This window comes from Orbicella franksi, chromosome 9 (assembly GCF_964199315.1).
Source record: "Orbicella franksi chromosome 9, jaOrbFran1.1, whole genome shotgun sequence".
Lineage (NCBI taxonomy): Eukaryota > Metazoa > Cnidaria > Anthozoa > Scleractinia > Merulinidae > Orbicella > Orbicella franksi.
In genome coordinates this window covers 13,274,008-13,298,277 of record NC_138153.1, presented here as the reverse complement: position 1 = coordinate 13,298,277, position 24,270 = coordinate 13,274,008, and the positions used below count along the sequence as shown (strand labels likewise).

Genomic DNA, 24,270 nt, shown 5'->3' with positions numbered 1-24,270 from the left:
GCGTTATATTATTTTGGAAAGCAGACTGAAAAGTCCAAGCGCCGTCCTTGTAGTTGTGAGAACATCCAAACTGAACATGCTAACAAGAAAGGAGTTGGATAGTCTTTTCTTCCTTGTTTATATTTCACATGAAAATAATGAGTATCCTGGTATAAGTGATCAAAAAGCACCTTAAAGGAGCTCAGTCACGGTTTTTTTTTTTAACTATTTCGGCCGCGCGCAAAATTACCTTTAAGTTGAAGGAAACCTGAAAATAGTGCTTTACTAAGGTAAGAAAACACGCCAAAGAGATGAAAATAAACCGTAAAGAAACAAGAATGGCAAAGGATGGAAAATATTAACACGGATTACAAATGACGAACTTGGAAAGTTTTAGCTAAACGTTTCAGGATGCATAAACCGTGACGTAGCTCTTTTAAGAATACATTTTGTTTTTTGTAATTTCCTTGCTGTTGGGCAACGTACCAAGCCGCTATGAAACATAATAAGATTAAGACATTAATTAATTTTTCAATTAAATATATTTATACTCCTCTTGGGATGCCACTTAGTCCACTACTTGCAGCAAAGAAAAAAAGAGTTTATCATTTATTATTCTGTGTTTAGGGAACAGAGGACAAAAGTCTCTTGGCAGGTTACGTCGCCATGTTTCTTGAAGAGTACAACACTGCACAGGTAGGTACGCTGGTTAATTATTCAGACTTGAGGCCCTTAACGTTACATGGAAGGCTGGTTGACCAGTGTTGCAAATAATATTTACGGTGTAATATAAATTAATTACCCATAAATTTGAGGTTGTTACTAAGACACAGTATTTGATTTGTACTGACCTAGTGTCCGTTGATTTTGACTTTGCTTCTTTATTTCAGGATCTGTTTCTTGGATCAGCGTTCCCGTTAGCTGCACTCGAGGTACGTGTCAGTAGACATAAGTAGTGTGTAAAGGAGCTCAATCACAGCATTTTAAGTTATTTTGGCCACTCACAAAATTACCTTTAAATTGAAGGAAACCTGCAAATAGTAGTTTACTAAGATAGAAAAACACCAAAGAGATAATAATAAACCATAAAGGAACAAGGATGGTTAAGGATGGAGAAGATTAATACGGATTACAATGGACGAGCTTGAAAAATGTAGGCTATAAACTTTTCAAAATGCGCACTCCGTGACGTAGTTATCCGCTGAGTTGAAGTTGACGGTCTAACAATGTAAATTCTCACGGAGTCTTGTAAAAGTTGTTTACAGAACACGATACATGCAAGGCATAGACAAACATGCAGCATAAAACATTTTAAAATTAATTAAATGTTATTTTCCATTAGAATGAAATTCGCGTAGCTGATACTCCACTTTACATTTCTCAATGCACACAAACGCTTTCCTAGTGCTTGACGGCCATTTGTTACAAAACTCAAATAACGTTTTACTATACATTCCAGATGAGGCGAGATCTCCTTCACTGGGACCAAGCCCTTGAACTGGCCAAGAATTTAGCTCCCGAACAGATTCCTTACATTTCAAGAGAATACGCGCAGCAACTTGAGTTCACGTAAGAGAAAACAATTTCTAGTGTTTTAGCTTGGCTTAATTTACTTGTAAGCGTTCACTCCTTTATGACACGTGGTGGCCTAGTGGTTAGTGCGGTAGACTCTCATAGTACCTCTCCCCACCCAAGAGCTATCCGGCGAATTGTTGGCACAACATGACAAACTGCTGGGGAGTAACCTGCGATGGACTAACATTCCATCCAGGGGGGAGTAGCAATACTCTCAGCCGCTTCATGCTGCTGAAGCAGGGGTCAAGTCCTTAGAGCTATGAGTTAGTTGGACTTACAAGACTTTACTTTTGCCCTTTTATATTTTTTGTCTCATTAAGTTGTTTCTCTTTTTTTTTTTGTTTGTAAATCTGGCAAAATAGAATGGTTGGTTGGTTGGTTGTTGTTGTTGTTGTTGTTGTTGTTGTTGTTGTTGTTGTTGTATCTAAGTGATTAAATTTCTATTAGAACCCTAGATAGCATTTTTGTTCACCACATACTACATCTTTTTTTTTTTCTTTTTTTTCTTTTTTGCTACAGCGGTGATTACAGTAATGCCCTCCTTCACTATGAGAAAGGAATAACCAAGCTACCAGAGGTAAGTAGAACGGCTGGCTTACATTTGTTATTTGGCGATTGATGCACGTGTTACTTGTCTTAGAGTCTTTTGACACCACCAAGACTAGTCGTTGGTGATATCGTAAGATCTCACATGAATGGCTCGAGAACAAACAACAGAAACAGTGCCTCCAGCCTTAAAACAATAACAGCTGCTACAATAATAAAACAATAGCAGCTTATGAGAGCTGCTACACTTCTAAGACTAGTGGGAGTGTGAAAGTAATTCCCCGAAACGCAGATATTAATACAGGTCAGTCAATGACGCTGTTACCTCAAAAAAATGATGGTTGTTTATAATGATTTTCAGGTTTTATTTGTAGCATAAATGAGCTGCTTTCTCTCATAGAGTGGGAGGCAAGGTGACCTCATGGTTAGTGTGCTCGTCTCCGGAGCGAGCAGTCCGGGTTCGAGCCCTGGCCGGGGACATTGTGTTGTGTTCTTGGGCAAGGCACTTTTCTCTCACAGTGCCTCTCTCCACCCAGGTGTATAAATGGGTACCAGTGAAATTAGCGTCCCATCCAGGGGGGAATAGAAATACTCCTAGGCGCTTCCTGCTACAGACATTGAGATTAGCTCCGGCCTGATGAGCCACTTGGCTCGTATGCAGACTTTGCCCTTTTACTTTTTCTCTCATAGAAACGGGAACATGACGAATTGTGTGTGGGTGGAATGGCAAGAATGGCGATAAGAGTGGGAGACATCAGAAGGTTTGTGAAAATCAAACTGAAAGCTACAATTTTAAGTAATGAGCGATTGGCTTTGAGCCCAAAACAAGTATTTTTGTACAGTTCGTATCACGTCTTTAAGGATTACTTGTATATTGATGACGTAGATTGCTGACCTGGGTTCTCGTGTGAATCTGTGCTCAAGCTTTTTTCTGATTGGACGATAAAAATCGGAACGTTTTGGGTACTTGAACAAGGATCTGCGTAGAAACTGTTCTTGGATTATACAACATTTTCTGCTCTTGCCAACGTGTTTTTTTCTTTGAATTCCTACTGATTTTTAGCCCCATAGTTGTCGCCGTTGTGTCTTTCTCTGTGTTAATCTACTGATTGTGTTTAACGATACTTATTATTAAGAAAACTGTTTTAAAGTGCTGTCAAATTCATATGAGATCAAAGTACTCGTGTTGTTGTTTTCTTATTTTTACTAACTCTTGTATAAAACGAAGAGCTCACATTCAAATATCTCTTGAAGTATCAGAACTTATCTTTTGCAACAGACTATAACTGTGCAAAATTAAACGATGTATGTTTGTTTTGTGCGTGTTTTAGAGGTGTTAACTATGCTTCTAAAAGTCCCAGTAGACAGCTGAAGAAAGAGTGCGCCACTATCCTGGAGTCAATGAAGGTGAGTTTTAAAATACAATTTAGCGAGAAGCAATCTTTTCTCTGATCAAACGGTGGAAAGAAAACGCAGCACTATGAGACAAACAAACGTCATTATAATTCATCAAATATTTTCGCTCGCACTCGATTGCTCTAAACGCGTCACGTGACTGAATATTTCACAGCAAGAAGACTGGGGAATATCCGAGTGATTTTCCCCAATTTCCAAAATATCCCGCGTCTTGCGAAAAAAATAAACGAAGGATAATAAACACAAAAGTCTCCACTTGACTTTACAAATATGCCCGATTATTTTTCTTTGGACATTATCTGCCCCTCGAAATGCACCGGTTTGCTCGAGCTTTGCTTTCGTAGAGCTGTTCGTTTTTCGGAACAGATAATGTCCGCGGACAATTGTCTGAGCATATTTTCGCGCCAAATGGAGGCTATTGTTTATATATACTGCATATAAGTAATCATACCCAGTTTGTCTGCTTTTTGATTGTTTCTTTCAATCGTTTCGTCATTGTGACCGATTTTTGATGCGTTTGATTCTCAGCAATATTCCGAATCAGCATTGCTATTTGAAAAAGGACAATACTGGGAAAAGGCGGCAGCTGTGTATATCAAAACTAAGAACTGGTGAGTAAAGCAACAACACTGCTGCACATTTACACATAAAGGGCGCATGCTTTCGTCATGGTCTAAATTCAATCCATTTCGAATAACTCCGTGATCCCTTTTTTCGCGAGAAAATTTTTAAAATTTTTAGAAATAGAGGAGTTGACGAAGCGAAAGAGAATAGAACTAAATTTGAAAAAAGTTTAAAGTTCTCATTAAAGCGCTCCGATAAATAGAAAGCATTTCTGTTATAAGTAAAGGGGACAAATAATGGGGGGAGCCTCCAGCAATCGAAATTATTCACAAGAAAATGAGACACGCGGAATACAGGTTATAAGCCAGAGAATATACGTCAAAATTGTTGGTCGCCGTTTCCACCAGTGATTATTATAATAAGGAAAGTACGCGCCTCGTTGGCTATTTATCATCACCTCAGATCAAACGCGCGCTCTGGGAATAGCTGTCAATGGTCATTCGCGCCTGTAGGGAATCACGTAGTTGTATTCATCAAAACAAATATCCGGTCCAAGATGATGAATGGAACTACCATGATTCCCTTCAGGGAGATCTCATAGAAGGAATTGGGAGTTCGCATAGTGTATAAAGATTAACTCTGCTTGGCGTAACACCTCGTTCTTTCCAGGGCGAAGGTCGGTGAATTGCTGGCTAATGTAAGTTCTCCCAAGCTTCATGCACAGTACGCTAAGGCCAAAGAGGCTGATGGGAAATACAAAGAGGCCGCTACAGCTTACGAAGCAGCCAAGGATTACGACAGCGTCATCAGGTAAGGGCTTCATTTGGTTTATTGTGCCAGGAATAATTGCTTAATAACGTCCGATATACCATTCAAAATGGCGTGCTGAGCTCCTTTAAGCATAATAACTTTCTGATTAGAGGTACAAAACAAGGCCTGCAGTCGTTAGATAGAGTAATGTTTTATTAATCTAAATAAATAGTTTTTGTCCCTGTTTGATATCTTCATTGTTGCTTGTTTCTTAACTGATTGCTGTTGGCTTGTTCGTTAAATCATATCAGAATCTATCTTGATCACTTACAAAACCCCGAAGAAGCTGTGAGGATTGTTAAGGAGACACAGTCTGTTGACGGAGCCAAGATGGTGGCCAGGTTTGTAGTGTTTCATGTTTCTGTTACTTTGTTCGTTTGAAGAGTTAAACGGCATACATGGTAGCAGTTGCAAGAGCCTCAACGTCCCCGTGTCGTTAGTTCACTTTATTACGGATCAAGCCATCCGAGTTAGACCCTGGGCATCCCACGGACAAGAGGCTTTTTCTCACAGTGCCTATCTCCACCCAGTTGTATAAAAGGCTTGGGACGAGTAGTGGACATACATGTACCGCAGTCTCAGTCGCTTCATGCCCTAGACCCGCGAGACAAGCGTCGGTGCGATGGGTCGCTAGGCTTGAAACAAGACTTCACCTTTACCTCCAGTTTTTCTCGCTGGATGGCATTTCAGTCCATCCACATGATTTTATTTGTCAGTTTGCTTCTGAACTCCGGCAGTATTCATTTTCACATGCACTGGAATGGACGAAGCCGAGGCACAAAGAGAGTTAAGCAAATGAAATCAAGAAACATGACCACGCTGGGCTGCTGGACCACCCGTCCTTCCACTGCACTATCCACCATACGACATTTGGCAACGTTATAGTGAACAGAATTTTTCTCCAGGTTTTGGTTACATGTAACCTCGTAGAATACTGATCTTTGATCTTCTGTTTAGGTTCTTTCAGAAACTTGGCGACTTTGCTTCAGCAATCCAGTTCCTTGTTCTGTCCAAGTGTAATGATGAAGCATTCCAGCTTGCCCAGGTTTGATCAGCTTAAGGCTTTATTGTGGTGTTTAGTCTGTGGATAAAACAATCGTGTAGGATTATTTCAATGGAAGTTGCTAAAAGCATTCCAAAGCAGTGCTTCATGTGATTGTCAGTTTATTACGCTGCACGAGGTTATTCTAAGTGTGACCATTCAAGTGAAAGCTGTTGAGAAGTGCTTTCATATCACGATGTTTATTATGATTTATATAATAATTAAATGAATGCGCGCGCTCTGATTGGTCAATCAGCTCATGGCTATGGTTTATTGTGCCAGTAAACTCGCAGAAATTTCGCGTGTCTTCTGAATTATTATATAAAGGCAATAGACCACAAGTTTTTATGGTTTAGAGGCATGATAAACCACTTAGGATGTTGGAAGAACACTCGAAGAATTCGTAAATCACTCGCCAGCGGCTCGTGATTTACGAATTCTTCTCGTGTTCTTCCAACCCGAGTGGTTTATCAGCCTATAAACCATAAAAACTTGTGGTCTATTGCTTTAATACAAGATGGTTCTGAACTTTTAATTTTGTGAATTAAACCTTGGGAGTGACCATTGAAATGAACGCTATTGAACGTTCATGTGGTGCCGTAATGGTGTTCAAGACAGTACTTTCATACGATGCTGTAAGAAATCAAATTTTTGCCACTGTAAGTCATGCTAAGATGCAATGTTAACAGGTCTTGCTTTTTGCTGAGCTATTGGCCTGGAACTGAATGCAAAATAAGCGTATTCATCTGTCTCCAAAAGAAAATTTGAATCTTATTAGCATTCTAAGCGTTTTTCCTTCGTATATGGATTGCCAGGCCCACAACCAGATGGAACAATATGCTGAAATAATTGGTAAGTTAATCCGTTTATTGGTAAAAAATACTGATGAACTTTAATATCTGTAAAATAAAAAAGTATACAACTCGTAAGGATTAAGGAAATTACCTGTGAGCCAGAGTAGAAGATATTTTTGTTTTCAAATTTGTTCCTATGCCCATTAATTTTGTTCTCGTAATCCAAATCAAATCAAATGGTTAGTCATCCTCACTTTCTGATTGAATTACTCTCTCTTGTGGGGTACTGTTCTACAAATGGAAACCATTATTGTTACAACCTCAGATGCAAAATGGCGCTAGGCAGGGATATCGCTCTAACGCGTTTGTTCTTATATCAGGTGATGATGCGGTAGCAGACGACTACGCCAGTATTGCCATGTACTTTGAGAATCAGAAGCAGTATTTTTTGGCGGGAAAATTTTTCCTGAAGTCCGCACAATATGCTAAGGTGAGAGGAACATAAATTAGTGCAGGTAATCATGTGAATGCGGGTACAGTTAAAGATTTATAATACGGGTGATTTTTCAAAATTCTCTCAAAATTGCATGAGCCTTTCAGCGATTGCAGTCATAATGGAAACGGTGTAAGTTTAGAACGATTGCAAAGTGTGTATAGCCGTAACATTGACAAGAACAAGTGCTGTTTGTAGCAATTTATCGTCTCAGAATCAGAAAACAGTGAAACCTCTTTCGAGTTCGTCGAACGTCATGACATCAGTATTATTCTGTAGGGAGCATGCATCCTTGGAAATAAATGGTGGTTTATGGTACAGCTCGGTTGAACGCCACGAGATATTTACACTGATTGCTCGGTGACAAAAGCTACTTGGGAAGATTCTGCGTTGTCTCGGGAGGAGTTGAACCTTTCAGTTCCTGTAGACCGGTCACACGTTGTACTCTCTGAGCAACAGGAGAATCATGGGAGCTTGGCCATGTAACTGGGTCGGAATGTGAAGAAAAAAAGAAAACCCGCATAGTGCTTGAATCTGTCCGATATGTTATTAAAGAAATTATTTTGCATGGTAATTAAGTTTAAGAGAACTTCTTTCTCAGGCCCTGAAACACTTCTTGAAATGCCCTGTGGGAGAAGACGGGGAATCTATTGAGTTGGCCATTGAGACGGTAAGAAACTGAACTTTAACTCTAAAACTTACACCGAGCTCGTTTTTGGAGTTATAAGCTCTTCAAGCTAAAAGTTAAGTAGTTTTTGAGAGATTGTTCTGTTGCTCTGATAACGTTTTATGCCATAAAGATTGCCATTTTAGGTTCACCAATGGCTGGGCGTTCGTATGACACCAAAATTGTATTATCATGTAATAAATACTGTTGCATTGAGCCGTTCAAGTATAGCTGTTAGAAAAGTGCTCGAAACTGTTGTCAGCCACCTTAATGTCAAGAACTTTAGAGCTGAAATGGAGCAAACACCTTTTCACGTTGCTTTTGTATTTGGTGTCAACGAAGATGCCCTTTGGGCCTGGTGTTTGTGATACGCATGCTCCATATAAAGAAGTAAAAGTGAGAAGCTTGCCAACTCCTGGGATCAAAAGTAGATCTACAATTAGACTCAAGCCTGTGTGTGTGTACTGTTCATATTTCAGGTTGGTCAGGCTGCTGACGAGGTGCTGACACATCAGTTGATTGACTTTCTCATGGGAGAGGCTGACGGGATACCAAAGGTAAAACAGAACCATACTCCACAGTGAACTGCGGCTTTTATAACCAGCCACGATCCTGGTGACAATATATTGAGACAAAAAAATTTCATCTCACTTGAGATTAAAGCAACCTCGTTCCTCGAGTCTTCGTTCCCTATTCCGCAAGCTTGGCAAAACGAGCAACTCTCGAGTGTCCCGTTACAGGATCTAATAAACAGCTTCTTTTAGAAACCATCTTTGAATTTTGGCGATTTAATCATTTTAATGTAGTGAGATTTCGGGAAACGATTAAAGAAGTTTTTTATTCCAGGAAGCGAAATACCTGTTCCGTCTTTACATGGCTTTGAAACAATACCGTGAGGCCGCGCGCACCGCCATCATCATTGCAAGAGAAGATCAGAATGCTGGGAACTACAGAAACGCTCATGATGTTTTGTTCAGCATGTACAGAGGTTGGTTGTTGAGCAGTTTTTACTATTACTAGTTCTTATTGCTCAAAGGTAACCAACGCGAAAAACCGCAGTTCAAGGAGTTCAGGTTTTTTTGCAGTGGAAAATTCAGTGGAACCCCGTTAATCCGGCCACCAACGGATCGCCAAAACCGGTTTGGTTGTATGAGAGGAAATTATTGACTGAGCTTTTGTTCGGGCCAGAATAAAGTGGCCGTAATAACGAAGTGAACGTAGTAACAGGGTGTCTATAAGGCGTGTTGCCACCGTAGCAATGAGGTGAAAGCTTGTAATTGCTGTGTGAAATAATCCTGAGAAGATTGTTAATTTAAGTGTATAAGCAGCATCGTGCTAGTAAGGTCCCCGCAATCTGCGGAAACTTTGTTTTCCTATATTTTTTTAACTGTTTCCGTATACACCCAACATTTGTCATTGTGGCAAATTTGTTCTCGAGAGGCAAAACTATTTCTTTTTTTTCACAAACATTTTGCTTAACAGTTGCTGCGTTTGGGGAGAAAAGAGGGGAAATTTTCGCTGCTGCAAGAATGCTTTTTCCTTATTTTCAGCGGGCTTAACATCTGCTAAATGGTGTAAATGAATTAAAGGTGATTATCAGGCCTGAAAAAAGTTTGGTGCGGGTTCCCTTGTTCTTGTACTTAAGCTCTTTGAGCTCCTTTATTTCTAATTCCAGATCTAACCATTGTTTTTTAGAGCTGACTGATCACAAGATCAAGATTCCCACGGAAATGATGCAGAATCTGATGATCCTTCATAGTTACATTCTGGTTAAGGTTAGCGTGACTTGTCCACGAAAATTTAACATGTCTTTAGTGATTTAGCTTTTCCGTTCTTATAACAATTTACGTGTAGTTTTTCATGCTCTTGTATAATAGGGAATATTGGTGATCTAAAATTATCTTGTCTGTCCTGTCTCAGCTGCACGTGAAGAGAGGTGACCACATGAAGGGTGCCCGGATGTTGATCAGGGTCGCAAACAATATCAGCAAATTTCCAGCACGTAAGTATTGAACGGCAGCCGTTTGGGACCGAAAAGTCTCTTTTTCGGCGAACTTAAAAGTCTCCGGCGCCTTACTCAATATCTGTGCCCTGCAGTCGGCGGGAATATTGCTAGTCACCCTCGATTGGAGTCCTGTTAGTCTTGGACAACCATAAGCCTTTTATTTAGGTTCCCCCCACAGTTCGATGGTAGCATGAGCATGAACAGACTCAGTGGGGCACAGCTCGGGAAAAAAAATCGAGGGGCCGAGTGTTCCGTGCACGCCAGTTTTACCTGTGTTTTTCCTTCGTCTTATACCCTACTAGGAAACATGTTGACAGGCGTAGTTCCACGGTCCTCATTTGTATTCTTGGGGTGATAGATGAGAATGACGTGCTTTGCTCAAGACACAATGGTCTCGCTTGCCTTGTTTCCAGGCCTCTTAAGTTCACAACAGTCATTCCGTTTTGGGTCGCGCGGAATAACTGACGTCACGAAAACGTATTTACATATGAAGATTAATTAGGCAATTAAATTCAGTAAAGAGGCTGCTTGTCTCTGTCAAGTAATAATGCCCTCTTCCTTTTATGTTGTGGAAAGACATAAAGGTAGAGTCTGAGGGTACATTAGCTTGTAGCTTAACTTTTTACAGATCTTACATCTGTTTTCCACAGACGTTGTTCCCATTCTAACGTCGACCGTTATCGAGTGTCATCGGTCAGGACTGAAGAACTCTTCATTCAGTTACGCCGCAATGCTAATGAGGCCTGAATACCGACAAAAGATTGATCTCAAGTACAAAAAGAAAATTGAACAAATTGTCAGGTAAAGTATTGTATTTCACGTTAGTTTTGGTGTAAAAACTTCTTCATACTCGAGAGTCTTTCTTTTTGTTGGTTTGAGCTGTTTGTTAATTTAAAAAAACACCCCGCAAACCCAAAATACAAACACATACAAAGGACACCTGCCCTTTTCTCTGTAACAAATTGAGAAGAGAGGAGTGTATAAAAGGTGAGGGTGTGGGGATGAGTGGTTATGAAGCTTTACTATGTAGTCACCATTCTGAGCATTTTTTCCTAGGAACCCAACATGTTTCATTGTAAATATCACTGTCATCTGCTTTGACCGCAGGAAACCTGATAAAACAGAAGAAGAAGAGGCTCAAGACCCGTGTCCTTACTGCAGTAATGAAGTACCCCAGACTAAACTGGACTGTCCAGAGTGTAAAAATACCATACCATATTGTATTATTACGGTGAGTGATACCGTACCTCCGCCTTATGGGACTGCTTGTTATTACTTGACCATATTCTATGTCTTAGGCTCTTCAGGAAATAATTTGAAAAGTTCGAATGAATTTCGAGCCACTCTTCGGAAGTTAACGTAATCTCTTCGGCAATCGTCGGAAACTTCGGAAATTGTTCGGAACTAAACTTCGGGCATTATATGGAATATATTTTTTCAAAAGGTTATGGATTAATCTTATTTCAAATCGCTCAATGGCAGTTGTCTTTCTTCTTTTCCTTTATCCCCTTCATTATATTTCACACCAAAGGTCTTTCCTCATTGATACCTACCCTGGAGAAAGCGCTTATTGCGCAGAGTATTTTTTAACCGCACGATTGTTTATATATTATTTTCATTCCTAGGGACGTCACATGGTCAAAAACAACTGGACAATGTGTCCGAACTGTTGTTTTCCAGCGCTACACTCGGAACTTATGAGGTATATTTAGTTTTATTGTTAGATTATAGGTGACACGTTTGTACAAAGCGCTTTTCAGTGGAACGTTGATCTTACATTTGCAACCTTTAGTGGCTTTAGCAGCCCTCAATGGCCTCCGTATTATTGCGAAATTATCACTTCCAAAGCAATTTGCATTATATTTTGTTCCAGTACGGTTTCATTAGATTTTACGTCCTTTTCAAACTTTTTTTTTTTTCTTTTTAGCCTGTTGGAGACTGGTGAAACAGTTTGCCCAATGTGTTCCCAAACTATGGCAGCCACAGACGTGAAACTGATAAAGGACCCCTCACAGTACTTGAAGAAAGCGGATAAAGATTAGTGTCAGAAAGCAATTGTGCTTTATCACAGCCTCTTCGTTTGAGGCTTCTTTAATATGTAAATAGCCACAGAAGGCCAAGCTCGTTTGTATCTACGCATGATGTATCTCCTCCCCAGTTTTACCGCTCACAAGAGAACTGAGAACGAGATTTACACGTAATGGTATATGTTTGTGTTATTTCAGTTTATGTAGTAATGCAAATGGTGAGCTTTACTTGTTAATAAAATCACACGTTCAGTAATAGCTTTGCGTTTTGAGATCAATTTTCTCGTCTTTGTTTTCCAACAAGTTATTTGCTCGTTGAATCGGTTTATCTTACATGCAGAACGGCTTCTATGGCGGCGCGGTGGGAATAGCAGACGTGTGACAGTTATTTATAGCATGAGATCAAATCTTTCGCGTCACGCTACTTGGATTAACCTTTGAAGCGAAACGCGAATCATCCGGAACCGATTCCCGCTGACTAGTTTTCGTTTTCTCAAAGTGGAAATGTAACCTGTCTGACAATCTTTTTTTCATGGGGAACCCTATTGATGAAGGGTTGTAAATCCTGAAGTCCCCGGCCCCCAAAATATGAAACCTTAACATAAGAAATATCTAGGCATCACAATGAGCCGATTAAAAACTATCATATAATGCGCACTTTCCGAGAATAAACAAACGAGTATAGATCACAAAAATTTAAAATTGTCAACAAGGGTCAAATCGGGCCATATTGAGGCAGATCGAGTTGCACTCGTACAATCACCAGAAGTGAAAATGTACTCCCGATCTTGTCTGCTTGATCTATAGTAGCTACGGTTGCATTACACTTGCTTGGTTTGGCAATGGATTTCTTCGCACTCTTAACAAGTGACACGTGGCAGCCCAAAGGTAAAGGGCCTTTGATTCATGGCTCGAGTGACATGAAGCACAACGCAGTGAGTTTCTCACTTCTTTTTGTTTTTGTTTCGTTTCCTCAGAAGCACCGGAAACGGAATGGCGTTATCTTCAGGGTTGAACTATTTACGCAGTGGTGAAAGCGTCTTAGAGTCATCTTACATTTTTTACCCATTTGCCTGCATGTACCCGAAAAGTTATTCTGTACCCATACAGACTCTTTATTTTTCTTTCGTCGTGAGGATTGTGCTACCCGAGTTTCTTTGTCTCACCTCGATTGGCGGACACTCGTCTTTGGAGATGTTCTATTCGAGGGAAAATGTGTCCCACACGGGAAGGTTTCTGCTGGATAAGGGTAACGCGGGCTCTCAGACCAGTATACAGTCCCTTTTGCTACTTCCGGCTTTGGAAACTATTCCTCTTGTCTCTATTGAAATGGCCAATCTACATAGTAAGCTGTTCTCACTGCTGTTTGCAATCGGAGCAGCGTCCCTAGCGGTACTTGTACGACAACGCATTTCATCCACGGCAAGTAACGCAACTGAACGATATCGTTTTGGCTCCTTTGCACCGCTCAGAAACGAAAGTCGGGCCAAATGGTTTGTAGACGGACAAGACTACATGGCAGCTGTTGCTGATTCGATTGAAGCCGCGGAAAAGGAGATCTTGATCACAGACTGGCAACTCAATCCTCATATCTTCATGAAAAGGCCTGACTCGGGAATCGACAGTTTGCATTGGCGTCTGGACAAGATGTTGCTGAGAAAAGCTGAGCAAGGTGTTCGCACGTACATTTTACTCTACTGGGAATCGAAGACAGTCGCAGGTATGGACCTTGGTAGTGAATATGCACAAACTGTTCTGAGTCATGAAAACATAGAGGTTCTTCGTCATCCAGATATGGATACCCTCTTGAATCATCTTTTTACCTTGCTCCGGTGGAGTCACCATGAGAAAGTAGTGGTTGTTGATCGGAGTGTAGCATTCGTTGGGGGAGTTGATCTTTGCTTTGGCCGATGGGATACTCACAGTCACGAGTTAACTGATCACTTTCCACCTCATCCCTGTGTGTTGGAGAGTGATGAGTGTGCCGGAATTCCTAAGGAATCCACAGTGCAACATTCTCGATGGATTGGCAAGGACTATGGTAACACCTTTCTGTACGGAGCAAGAACTAACCTGGATGAGCCCATGAAGGATTATGTTGATAGAAGTAAAGATCCTCGAATGCCATGGCATGATGTGGCTTGCTCAGTTTCTGGACTTCCGGCTCTTGATGTAGCTAAACACTTTATTCAGAGATACAACAGTATCAAGCCATGGTACAGCTTCCATCGACTCACCCTTGAAGATTTTGTACCAAACACTATACTTCATCAGATTTCAGATCCAAGTGGTGGCAAACTTACGATTCAAGTTCTCCGTTCAGTGGACAAATGGTCAGCTGGTCAGCCACATGAAGCCTCCATCTACAATGCTTATCTACACGCGATTCAGAATGCAGAACATTTTATTTACATCGAAAATCAATTTTTCATCTCATCTCAAAAAGGGACTTTTAGAGGTGTGCAAAATGAGATACTGTCCACACTGGCTGATAGAATTTATCGTGCTTATAAAAAACGAGAGGACTTCCATGCAATGGTAATCATACCTCTTAAACCGGAGTTTACAGAGGAGTGGGATCCTAACACTGGCAGTGATTTAGGAGCCCTAAGTTACTGGACCTATGCTACTCTCTATCACGGGGAAGACAGTTTGATGAACAGGTTATTGGTAGAAAAGCAAATTCCAGGTCATGCAGTAGCTCGCTACTTCAGTGTACATGGTTTACGGACACATGGGTCTCTAAATGGGAACCTTGTGACGGAGGTTGTCTATGTGCACAGTAAGTTGATGATTGTTGACGACCGAGTGGCTATCATAGGGTCAGCAAACATCAATGACCGCAGCATGCTTGGAGACAGGGATTCAGAAGTAGCAGTAATCATCCAAGACAATGATATGATGGAAGGAAAGATGAATGGACAACCCTACCAGGTTGGAAAATTCTCTCACAGTTTACGTTGTCACTTACTAAAAGAACACCTTGGTCTTTTATCAGAAATGAATGTAACCCCGCGAAATATCAAGGTAGAAGATCCACTGACAAGTGCTTTCCGCTTTGCCGTTGTAGAATTAGCTGCCCAAAACACTCACATTTTTGAGAAAGTATTCCATGGAAGAATTCTCCCAACAAATAAAGTGTTGAACTTCGAAGACCCTGAAAACTGGAAATCAATTCCTGGTCTCGCTGACATTAAGGTGGAGGAAGCCAGGAAGGAGTTGGATAACATTCAAGGAAGAGCTGTCACTTTCCCAATTTTCTTTTTGAAAGATGTTCTAAAACCAACCTTTCTGGATTACCTGAGTATTTACAGTACCGGCTGAAATCATGTGACCATACCGCGCGGTTTAATGACCTGCGGTGTATAAACACACTTCTAACTTGTGCTTTCAATTTACTACTTTTCTTTTGTGCGTGACCGACAACATCGATGGGTCTACCGTTGACTAAATGTTCCCTTTACAATTAAGTTCGTCCCAAAAAGATTTAAGTTTTCGATTTACACAGTAATAGTCGTTTGATATTTAAGATTCTGTAAACGTGAAAAAATGATTGCGATTGGAGAAATTTGGAGCTTTATCCGGTTGATCTTCTCAGAATAAATTGGTTCTAATAACGGAGGCTTTCGACAAACAATTAAGAATAAAAATCAGCGATAATAATTTCGAATGACGTTTCGATGACTCGTTCATCATTTTCAAATTCTACACTCAATCGGACTCAATTAAAGCAGAGCTATTTAGTACTTTAAAATTACCACTCTCTACATTCCACATGGTAGAGGTTTTATTCACATGCGACGAGACTTCACTCGCATTCTCAATATATAAAGAACTTATAGGAATCTCACTTTAAGAATTTGAAGGTGATGGACGAGTCATCAAAACTTCATTCGAAACTATTATCGCTGATTTTTATTCTTAATGAATTGGTTGCGTCAGTATTCCGATCATAACTTGTAATCTTAGTGAGGGTTTTGCCTCCGTTAAACCACGTAGTGTCTTCTGACAACAGCGACAACTGAAAACACTCTAAGCAGCGTGACCTGATCGTTCATTGGGTTACTACTTCTGTCGAACGGATAAATCTCGTGCACTACACGTATCTTCGCCTCGTGAAACCCGCGGCCGATGTGCGCATAATTTCATTATCAAATACTTTCATACTTTTGATACTAGAGGCCGCGCCAAAGAACTCATGCAAACTGTGTGATGTCATTCGTGGCGTAATGGTATTGCGTTACATAAGGGCAGATCATCAACATGTTGCTCGTTCTTGGTTTCAAATTATGACTGAAACTACAGGAGTACCCAACGACACTTTAACTGGAAATTTAATATGTGACTTCCCAAGCACTGATTCTGTGCTCCCACGTCAATTACCATTAATAATTAACTTTCCTGGGAAAAAAATATCCGCTCTTCACTGCTAGCAAGATCGACTTTATTTCATAAAACTCCCAGCCAGACATAATGAAAATTTTGAATACCGAGCTAGAAAAATGGCAAGTAGCCAAGTAGCCAGCCAGCAGTAAAGGGTAACATTGTAAATGTCCGCAAGGCAATTATAGGCGAAAAAATGTTCTGGCCAGCGTTTTGACCTAGATTAAAAACAAACGCATTGTTTAGGACCTTTATTCAACAGCCTATTGTCTGTTGACTATTATTAGAGATAAATTAGCAATATGTGGTTATTTTTGCCGCTATGAGCAAAATCTACACTTTGATTATGTTATCACTTAAAAACAATACAACTTACCATTTATGTCTTAAGCGGATCGGACAAGGTGTCTCCCAGCACGTTGTTTTCCGATACTTCAGATGCCTTCCAGGTTCAGCATACGTGTGACAGTTTGGCACTTTACGTTCCGACATCTAAAACGATTCACACTTATGTTTAAAATAAGATCCCTCTAATCCTTCTAGACATTCAGATCAAACTTGCTTTCACCAAAGAAATGTCTGTTGCAAAATTACTTTTATATAACGCTGTAAGGGAAATGAACAAAAAATAATATTGAAGTCCTTTACTACTACATATCGGCCTTACTTCTACATTGCTAGCCCAATAATGATTGTAATTTCAACAACAGCAACACACTTAATATGTTTGCCCCGATTTAGTAGTTTACAATTATTTCTAATGATTTTTTTGAAAAATAAAGGGTTATGCCAGCTCCTTAAAACAACCAAAGGGAGCTGGTTTAGTGCTGATTAGTAACACCATGTTTACCTCAAAAGTATTGAAAAACGTGTTTTTCTTTTTCTTTGGACAACTGTCTTCTCTGAGCTTCCCACTCTGGAATTGCGAGACAAAAATGTGTAAACCACATTGGAATCTTTATCATAAAAGGAGTAAAAAAAATCTTGATAATACATACCTTGAATGTTGGTGATCCATCTCAGTCCATGTCACTGATCCATGCCTTACCCAAGACTGCAAAGCACTGTCAACACAACTTTCACAAAATTAATTTAACTTGAAAGCTAAACAACCAAAGACACTCACATTCCTAGAGGTAGTTTGCCGTAAAAATTTCATAAATACCCATTGAAGGGATGTTTAAAGCCGTTCACCGTAAAAGTTTCACACAGTTAAGTGCAAAGTTTCGCAGCAAAGACCCCGGCATTATTGGGATGTTATAGGCCGTTCACCGTAAAAGTTTCACACAGTTAAGTGCAAAGTTTCGCAGCAAAGACCCCGGCATTGTTGGGATGTTGCAGGCCGTTCACCGTAAAAGTTTCACACAGTTAAGTGCAAAGTTTCGCAGCAAAGACCCCGGCATTATTGGGATGTTATAGGCCGTTCACCGTAAAAGTTTCACACAGTTAAGTGCAAAGTCTCGCAGCAAAGACCCCGGCATTGTTGGGATGTTACAGGCCGTTCACCGTAAAAGTTTCACACAGTTAAGTGCAAACATTCGCAGCAAAGACCCCGGCATTGTTGGGATGTTATAGGCCGTTCACCGTAAAAGTTTCACACAGTTAAGTGCAAAGTTTCGCAGCAAAGACCCCGGCATTGTTGGGATGTTACAGGCCGTTCACCGTAAAAGTTTCACACAGTTAAGTGCAAACATTCGCAGCAAAGACTCCGGCATTATTGGGATGTTATAGGCCGTTCACCGTAAAAGTTTCACACAGTTAAGTGCAAAGTTTCGCAGCAAAGACCCCGGCATTGTTGGGATGTTGCAGGCCGTTCACCGTAAAAGTTTCACACAGTTAAGTGCAAAGTCTCGCAGCAAAGACCCCGGCATTGTTGGGATGTTACAGGCCGTTCACCGTAAAAGTTTCACAGTTAAGTGCAAACATTCGCAGCAAAGACCCCAGCATTGTTGGGATGTTACAGGCCGTTCACCGTAAAAGTTTCACTGTTAAGTGCAAACATTCGCAGCAAAGACCCCGGCATTGTTGGGATGTTGCAGGCCGTTCACCGTAAAAGTTTCACACAGTTAAGTGCAAAGTTTCGCAGCAAAGATCCCGGCATTGTTGGAATGTTAAAGGCCGTTCACCGTAAAAGTATTGCTATTAACAGCATCATTACTCGTTAACTGGTTAACAAAATGTATCAATCAGATCAGTGTAATGTCATAAATATACACTGGACGATCAGCATAAAAGATTAACAAACTTAATCTCGTGATTTCATCAACAAATTTGCTCATCTTTTCTTGGGTACCAGTCCATGACATCGGGTAACGTTTGCAGCATCTTTAGCTGTGCTTCTTATAGTTCACCCAGTTAATTTTACACCTGAAAAATGATATGTTTTAGAAAATGTAACATACTGCACAATCCCTCTTATACCGGCGTCCTCGCCCCGTCCACACACACACACACACACACACACACACACACACACACACACACACACACACACACACACACATGCATCCAAATACGCATACAGCCACGGACAAATAATAATATACAAAACTGGTGATACTATCGGGCCCCTCAATGTAAGATCTAGATCAAGAACTATGTTCACAAAAATAGCTCATTCATGAGAGAATTCAATGAAATGTCGTGGATTTTAACTGATGTTACATTGCTGAAAATTACATTCCCTGGGGCAAGTCAAAGAAGCAAGGATTTAACTGTTTAAGAAAAATAATTGTGGAATAATTTTTTACCGCTCATTTCGTCATCAAACTATAACCCAGAAGCGTGAATTCAGTGAATGGTGTGAACTGGTGCCACGCCCCTCCCCTATTTTTTCGTGTGCCATGTTTCGCGCTTTGGCTTAGCTACATGAACTGAACCGCGCGATAATTGTTCCACCACAAAATCACTGTCTGTGCCATCATAAAAAGAAGGACAATAAGGCGAAATGTCTCCATTTCCGGTAACAACGCAGGCATGCAAAATAACTTGTTCTCTAACAGAAACTGAATGTGCGAAAAACACGCGCGTTAACAAATGGGAACGCATAAGAAATTAAATTACACATTATTGTCCTGGCGCTATCGACACCGAAAGAACGAAATCTGGAACGACATGATTGCCTTCTGGTCTTTTCTGACCTTTGACATGGCAAGCCTTTGTATACCAAAAGGCAGCAATAGGTAATCAGCCTTCAGTTATATAAAGAACGCGATCGGACTTCAGTAAAGAAACCGATGGAAACAATACTTTCTTACACCGAGAAAAAATAATCATTTCAATATCTCGTCAGTTTGTCCAAGACGAGGCAAATGTGTTTCAATAGCTCATGTTTTAAAGTTCGACGAGTTAAAAAGCGGTCATCCTCGACTGCAGAACCGGGATCGGATTTTACTGCTCGTTAAAATTACAGAATTGAAATTACACTTGGAAGTAGGATCACTGTGGATGAATGCACTGACAATTTCGAAAACCCTTCCAAGTTCTGAGACATATTAGGCCTTTTCTTGCTTTCACTGTCTTCACTGAAGCTGCATTTTCCGTTGGGTTTGAAATACAATACAGTGGCGAATACAGTTTGAAAACCTGCGCCGGCTTTTCCCGCACACATTGCTCAAACATTATCACTGAATATTAAATATATAGGCTGATTCAGCTAGTTCAACTCCAAAGTAGTTCTTACCTGAACCTTTGAATTTATCAGTGGAGTCCTCAGAGTTCTCTGACTGCCAAACCCTCAAACAACTGGTCGGCAAAATCTGATCGCGCTTGAATCCGACCGTTGGACACAAAATTATATCGGAACGATGTTTTAGTTACAAAATATTACGAGGTTACTGGAGTCTCACCGGGCCTCAGGCAAAAATGTGAAAAGACTGCGGAAACCAACAAACGTCATCACCAGATAACCAGTTGTCTCAAGGTAGAACATGAAAGCAGAACAGACGATGATTTTCCGCGACCGGATCAACGGTGGTGAAACATGCAACTGACCGTGGGAAAAAGGAGCGTCAAGGGAAAAGAAACCGATCTAATTTCACACTATAAATGACAGCAGAACAGACTTCTATTGTTTGCTGGTAAATAAAACTTTAATAAACAACTAACATTATATTGTAAGCATGTTTTCAAACAAAAGGTCAAGCAGTCACAGAGTGTCAAGTGACACACTTCAGTCAGTGATCGCATCCGGAATGTAATTTCCAGCCAGAACTGATTAGTAAAACCACAATGTAAGCTATTTGAACACCAAAAAAATTTTTCCAGCTAGCTAGTTCTCGATAAGCTAAATTCTCAGCAAGATTCTGTTTAATGCTAAAATTCCCAGCCAGCTCAACTTTAGTCTGCAGAGCGGATATTTTGCGGAGCGGATCCGACGGGTACTCCTGAAACTACGGCCGGGTCCTGATTAAAGTCAATTCTAGAGTTGGTCTAAGAAAATGAATGTTCTTTTAGTAGCGTCGAGAGCCAGACGCTTCAAATGTTTTATGTTATATTGACAATTTTGAACTTTTTATATTTTAAATTTTTAGTTATAGTATAGATCTCTTCGCCGTGACGAACTCCTTTGAGGTTACTGTAGAACTACAAATGCCTAATTTTCCGTAAAAATTGTTTTCTTCGATCGTTCATTGATTGCAAAGGCAAAGCATCGATTAAAGACATTAAGAGTTTGCTGAAAAATAAATTAAAATCGTCAAATATGACTAGCTAAAGGTGTTATGATCGTAATTAAACATGTGGGGCCCTGTGAATTTTTTGCGGCAAATCTCGTCCTTCGATGAAAGCAAGAAGGAACTCGCCGCTGCTAGCGGGGCAAAGTTGCTTGGCTCGACCATCGTCCAAAAGATGTTGACAGTACAGTACTCCAGGAGTATCTTGCTCGAATGAATTTAAGCCTACAGCAGGTTCCACGTTTTGTTTCGGATAACCGGCTGAGAGATTTTGCCTGCTACTTTCTCCCATGATTTTGATCCCTTTCGCTGTTTCAAAACAGCACATCGACAAATCTATTCAAGAGTGGTCCTTCTTAGCGACCCGTCTCGCAAATTCCGCTCAAGAAACTAATCCCCTGGGGTTCTTTTCACCATGGAGTATTTTGCCCTGTTTTTCAGCCAGTTGCGTGTCCCCACTGAGGACATTTCGAAGCAGAAAACCTAGTGAGCTTTTTAAAAAAATTTTCAAGGGTACGCAATTTATACCAATCAATGGCGGGTTTGATTGCTTGGGTAATCAGTTATAACCAGCTACAAATGTTGAAATTCACTGTGTTCATAATACCGTAAATTAAATCTCCTTTGTTGTATTTCTTTCATAGCAATTTTACTGGGGTTTAAAAAGTTGAGGATTTTAAACAAATTGTGTAAGGAAGTAAATTAAGTAAAACCTTTATTTAAGTGTCAATGTGTTTGACTATTTGGGGACACTAGTAAAATAGCAACACTAATTGACATACTACTTAGAAAATTTGAATATTTACTGGAAAATGATAAAAACTTAATGAGTATGAGAGATCCTATGTTAGCTTATGTACAAGATAAAATTGTAAAAATAAAAATACTTCTATTGGCTACAAAGATTACAGCAATTGCTGTTGTTAGTTAGAATGTCGCTAAGGTTCAGTTTTCTTATATATTTTTTTTATAAAAACAGGTAAAGTAGGTGAATCTCTTTGATTTTCTGTAAGTTTGACCATAAGAGTGGCCCGAGATATCTAACAGAGTGTTTGCCATAGCGCATAGCGTATAGTCCTAAAACGTGGTGATACGAAGTCACTACTAGTATTCCGCAACGAGTGTGTAGAGCCTTTGCAGACAAATAGATCGGAAAAGCAATCAGGTACAAGACCATTGTACACAAGTGCTGTGATGTCTTGAAGCCGTCTGTTATATAAAGAAGGTAAATCAGCACGTCTTAGAAGTTCTTCATATGCATCAAAGTGAGATTTATATATTACCCTTAGCGCTCGTTCTTGTATTCGTTCTAGGTTCCTTTTGTCCGATGACTGGCAAAAATGCCTGGTTAGATGGCAATAAGTTAAATAAGGCAGTATAATAGATGTATACAGTAGTAGCTCAAGTTAGCCTTGCAGGGTATTAAGTTTCGAAGACGAGAGAGTACTCCAACTTTTTGGCTTGTCTTAGTACATAATTTGCTAATATGCTCAGTAAAGTTGAGATTGTCATCTAAAAATGACCTCCTAGTAGTTTGATTAGTTCTGTGTTCGCAATGCCTAGATCGTTTATGTTCAGCATGACGGGACGCACGGGGCTTCTACTGTAAGTACCGCAGAGAAATGGTAGGAAAATTTCCTAGCATTCCTTACATACTCTCACTAGGGTTCTTCGTCTTGCGGCCAGGGAAGGCGTCATAATCTGTTTCAGTGACATGTCGATGATATTAAATAAAAAATAAACCAGAAAGGGCCGATGGAATATGAGACAAGCTTTAAAATGAAGTCACGATATTAATGGTGCTTTAAAAGTAAATAGTGCGTCCGAGTCATTTCCGATGCTTTCAAATGATGGCGGACTTCACCGACGCCAATAATCGATATCTGGAACAAAACAAGGTCATTATATTTCGGATCACGTCTAAACACACGTGAAGAAAGACTTGGGCAGGAAAAAAACGTGAGCGGACAAAACCGGGAAATGCCGATAAATCAAGTAATCCCGCAATGATGAACGAATTATACAACATGAACCCAACCTCGTTCCCAGGGTCTCTCATCTTACCGCCCCCTCTTCGCTCGCTCCAGGGGGCGGTAAGATGAGAGACCCTGGGAACGAGGTTGACATGAACCTTCCTCTGCTTCTCCCCCTAAACCAAGTTCAGATCTAAGAACTAAACTTAAAGATACCAAAGTGCCTACGAATGAATGTTGAGCGCGGCGAGCAGACGTAAATGTCTTGCTTACCCAATGAAAGCCATCACAGTAAACTCTGAGCTTGCATCGAGATGCTTCTCCGGGCGTAAAGGAGCGTTTGATTAATCAATCTAAAACAGATCTTAGGAATAAAAACCCAGATGATCTGGAATACTTGTCTGAGTATGTCGTTGGCAGTGGAAGCCACTTGCAGTATTATCATGCTCGGCAATTGAAGTTATTGTGTAGAAAATATCGCACAATTACACAGCCGAGGGCAAAAAAACAAAACAAAACAAAACAAAAAAAACATAGGCACGCAAGGCGTGCAAGAGTTTTTTTTTGTGTGTGTGTGAAGTGTCGGAGATAGGAGCATTCATGGAGCTGTTTACCGTAACGATTTGGTTAATTTGACAAGTTTTTTTGGTTGTGATGTACAGCAAGAAACAAACTGAGAATTAATGATGTACATGCGATGTTACATCGGTCATGGTAAAATAGCTAAATAGTAAGCCATAAAATGTTTGACTGAACAAACTACAGTAATCTGACACGTCTCCGGATTAATGTAGATACCATCTTATTTTCTAACTGGCAATTTGATTCGTTCTTTGATACAACCCGCACTGTGATTTGTGTGACACACGTACATGCATAACTCCCTCACTCACGATCACATAACCCTTCCAAACCCCAAGAGGAATTTTTGCTCAAAAATACTCAAGTTAATTTAGGGACTTTTTCGCATTTTATACGAGTCGTAAGTTTACCCTTTTTACATAACACAACACAACACTACACAACACAACACAACACAACACAACACAACACAACACAGCACAACACAACACAACACAACACAACACAACACAACACAACACAACTTCACCGAAAATAGAAAGAAAGAGAAAAAAACCTCTGACACGTTGAAAGTCTGATTTAATTAAATTGCACTTTAACTTGGTGCCGCTCAGTCTTCAAAGAACACTTGAACAGTTTTCATACTTTTACCTTTAAAAATATCGGACTGAAATGAATGGCATCAAATAAAACTATTAAACTGCTACTGCAGAGAGGTAAAAACCGTCCAGAAATGAAAGC

General features: G+C 40.2%; 2 protein-coding genes across 2 annotated transcripts in view; both read left to right on the top strand.

Annotated features, from left to right (window-relative positions):
• LOC145498037 (WD repeat-containing protein 19-like) overlaps window positions 1-12,185 on the top strand; it is a 32,630-nt gene extending 20,445 nt beyond the window's left edge. The window contains exons 31-51 of the mRNA XM_081477908.1: window positions 607-675; window positions 870-911; window positions 1,439-1,548; window positions 2,074-2,131; window positions 2,791-2,861; window positions 3,432-3,507; window positions 4,045-4,127; window positions 4,750-4,890; window positions 5,142-5,231; window positions 5,848-5,935; window positions 6,748-6,784; window positions 7,107-7,216; window positions 7,821-7,889; window positions 8,366-8,443; window positions 8,733-8,874; window positions 9,582-9,661; window positions 9,807-9,888; window positions 10,542-10,692; window positions 10,999-11,122; window positions 11,517-11,593; window positions 11,819-12,185. Of these exons, the coding sequence (XP_081334034.1) occupies window positions 607-675; window positions 870-911; window positions 1,439-1,548; window positions 2,074-2,131; window positions 2,791-2,861; window positions 3,432-3,507; window positions 4,045-4,127; window positions 4,750-4,890; window positions 5,142-5,231; window positions 5,848-5,935; window positions 6,748-6,784; window positions 7,107-7,216; window positions 7,821-7,889; window positions 8,366-8,443; window positions 8,733-8,874; window positions 9,582-9,661; window positions 9,807-9,888; window positions 10,542-10,692; window positions 10,999-11,122; window positions 11,517-11,593; window positions 11,819-11,933 (1,893 nt within the window). The 3' untranslated portion in view covers window positions 11,934-12,185. The remainder of the gene's footprint in view (window positions 1-606; window positions 676-869; window positions 912-1,438; window positions 1,549-2,073; window positions 2,132-2,790; window positions 2,862-3,431; window positions 3,508-4,044; window positions 4,128-4,749; window positions 4,891-5,141; window positions 5,232-5,847; window positions 5,936-6,747; window positions 6,785-7,106; window positions 7,217-7,820; window positions 7,890-8,365; window positions 8,444-8,732; window positions 8,875-9,581; window positions 9,662-9,806; window positions 9,889-10,541; window positions 10,693-10,998; window positions 11,123-11,516; window positions 11,594-11,818) is intronic.
• Window positions 12,186-12,911: 726 nt separating this feature from the next.
• Window positions 12,912-15,242, top strand: LOC145498491 (phospholipase D2-like). Its single transcript, XM_081478413.1, has one exon. The coding sequence runs from the start codon at window positions 12,912-12,914 to the stop codon at window positions 15,240-15,242; it is 2,331 nt and encodes a 776-aa protein (XP_081334539.1).
• The last annotated feature ends 9,028 nt before the right edge of the window (window positions 15,243-24,270 follow it).

What these genes read in the sequence shown, in the direction of transcription:
- LOC145498491 (XM_081478413.1), top strand. Translation starts at nt 12,912, where the DNA reads ATGGCGTTATCTTCAGGGTTGAACTATTTACGCAGTGGTGAAAGCGTC.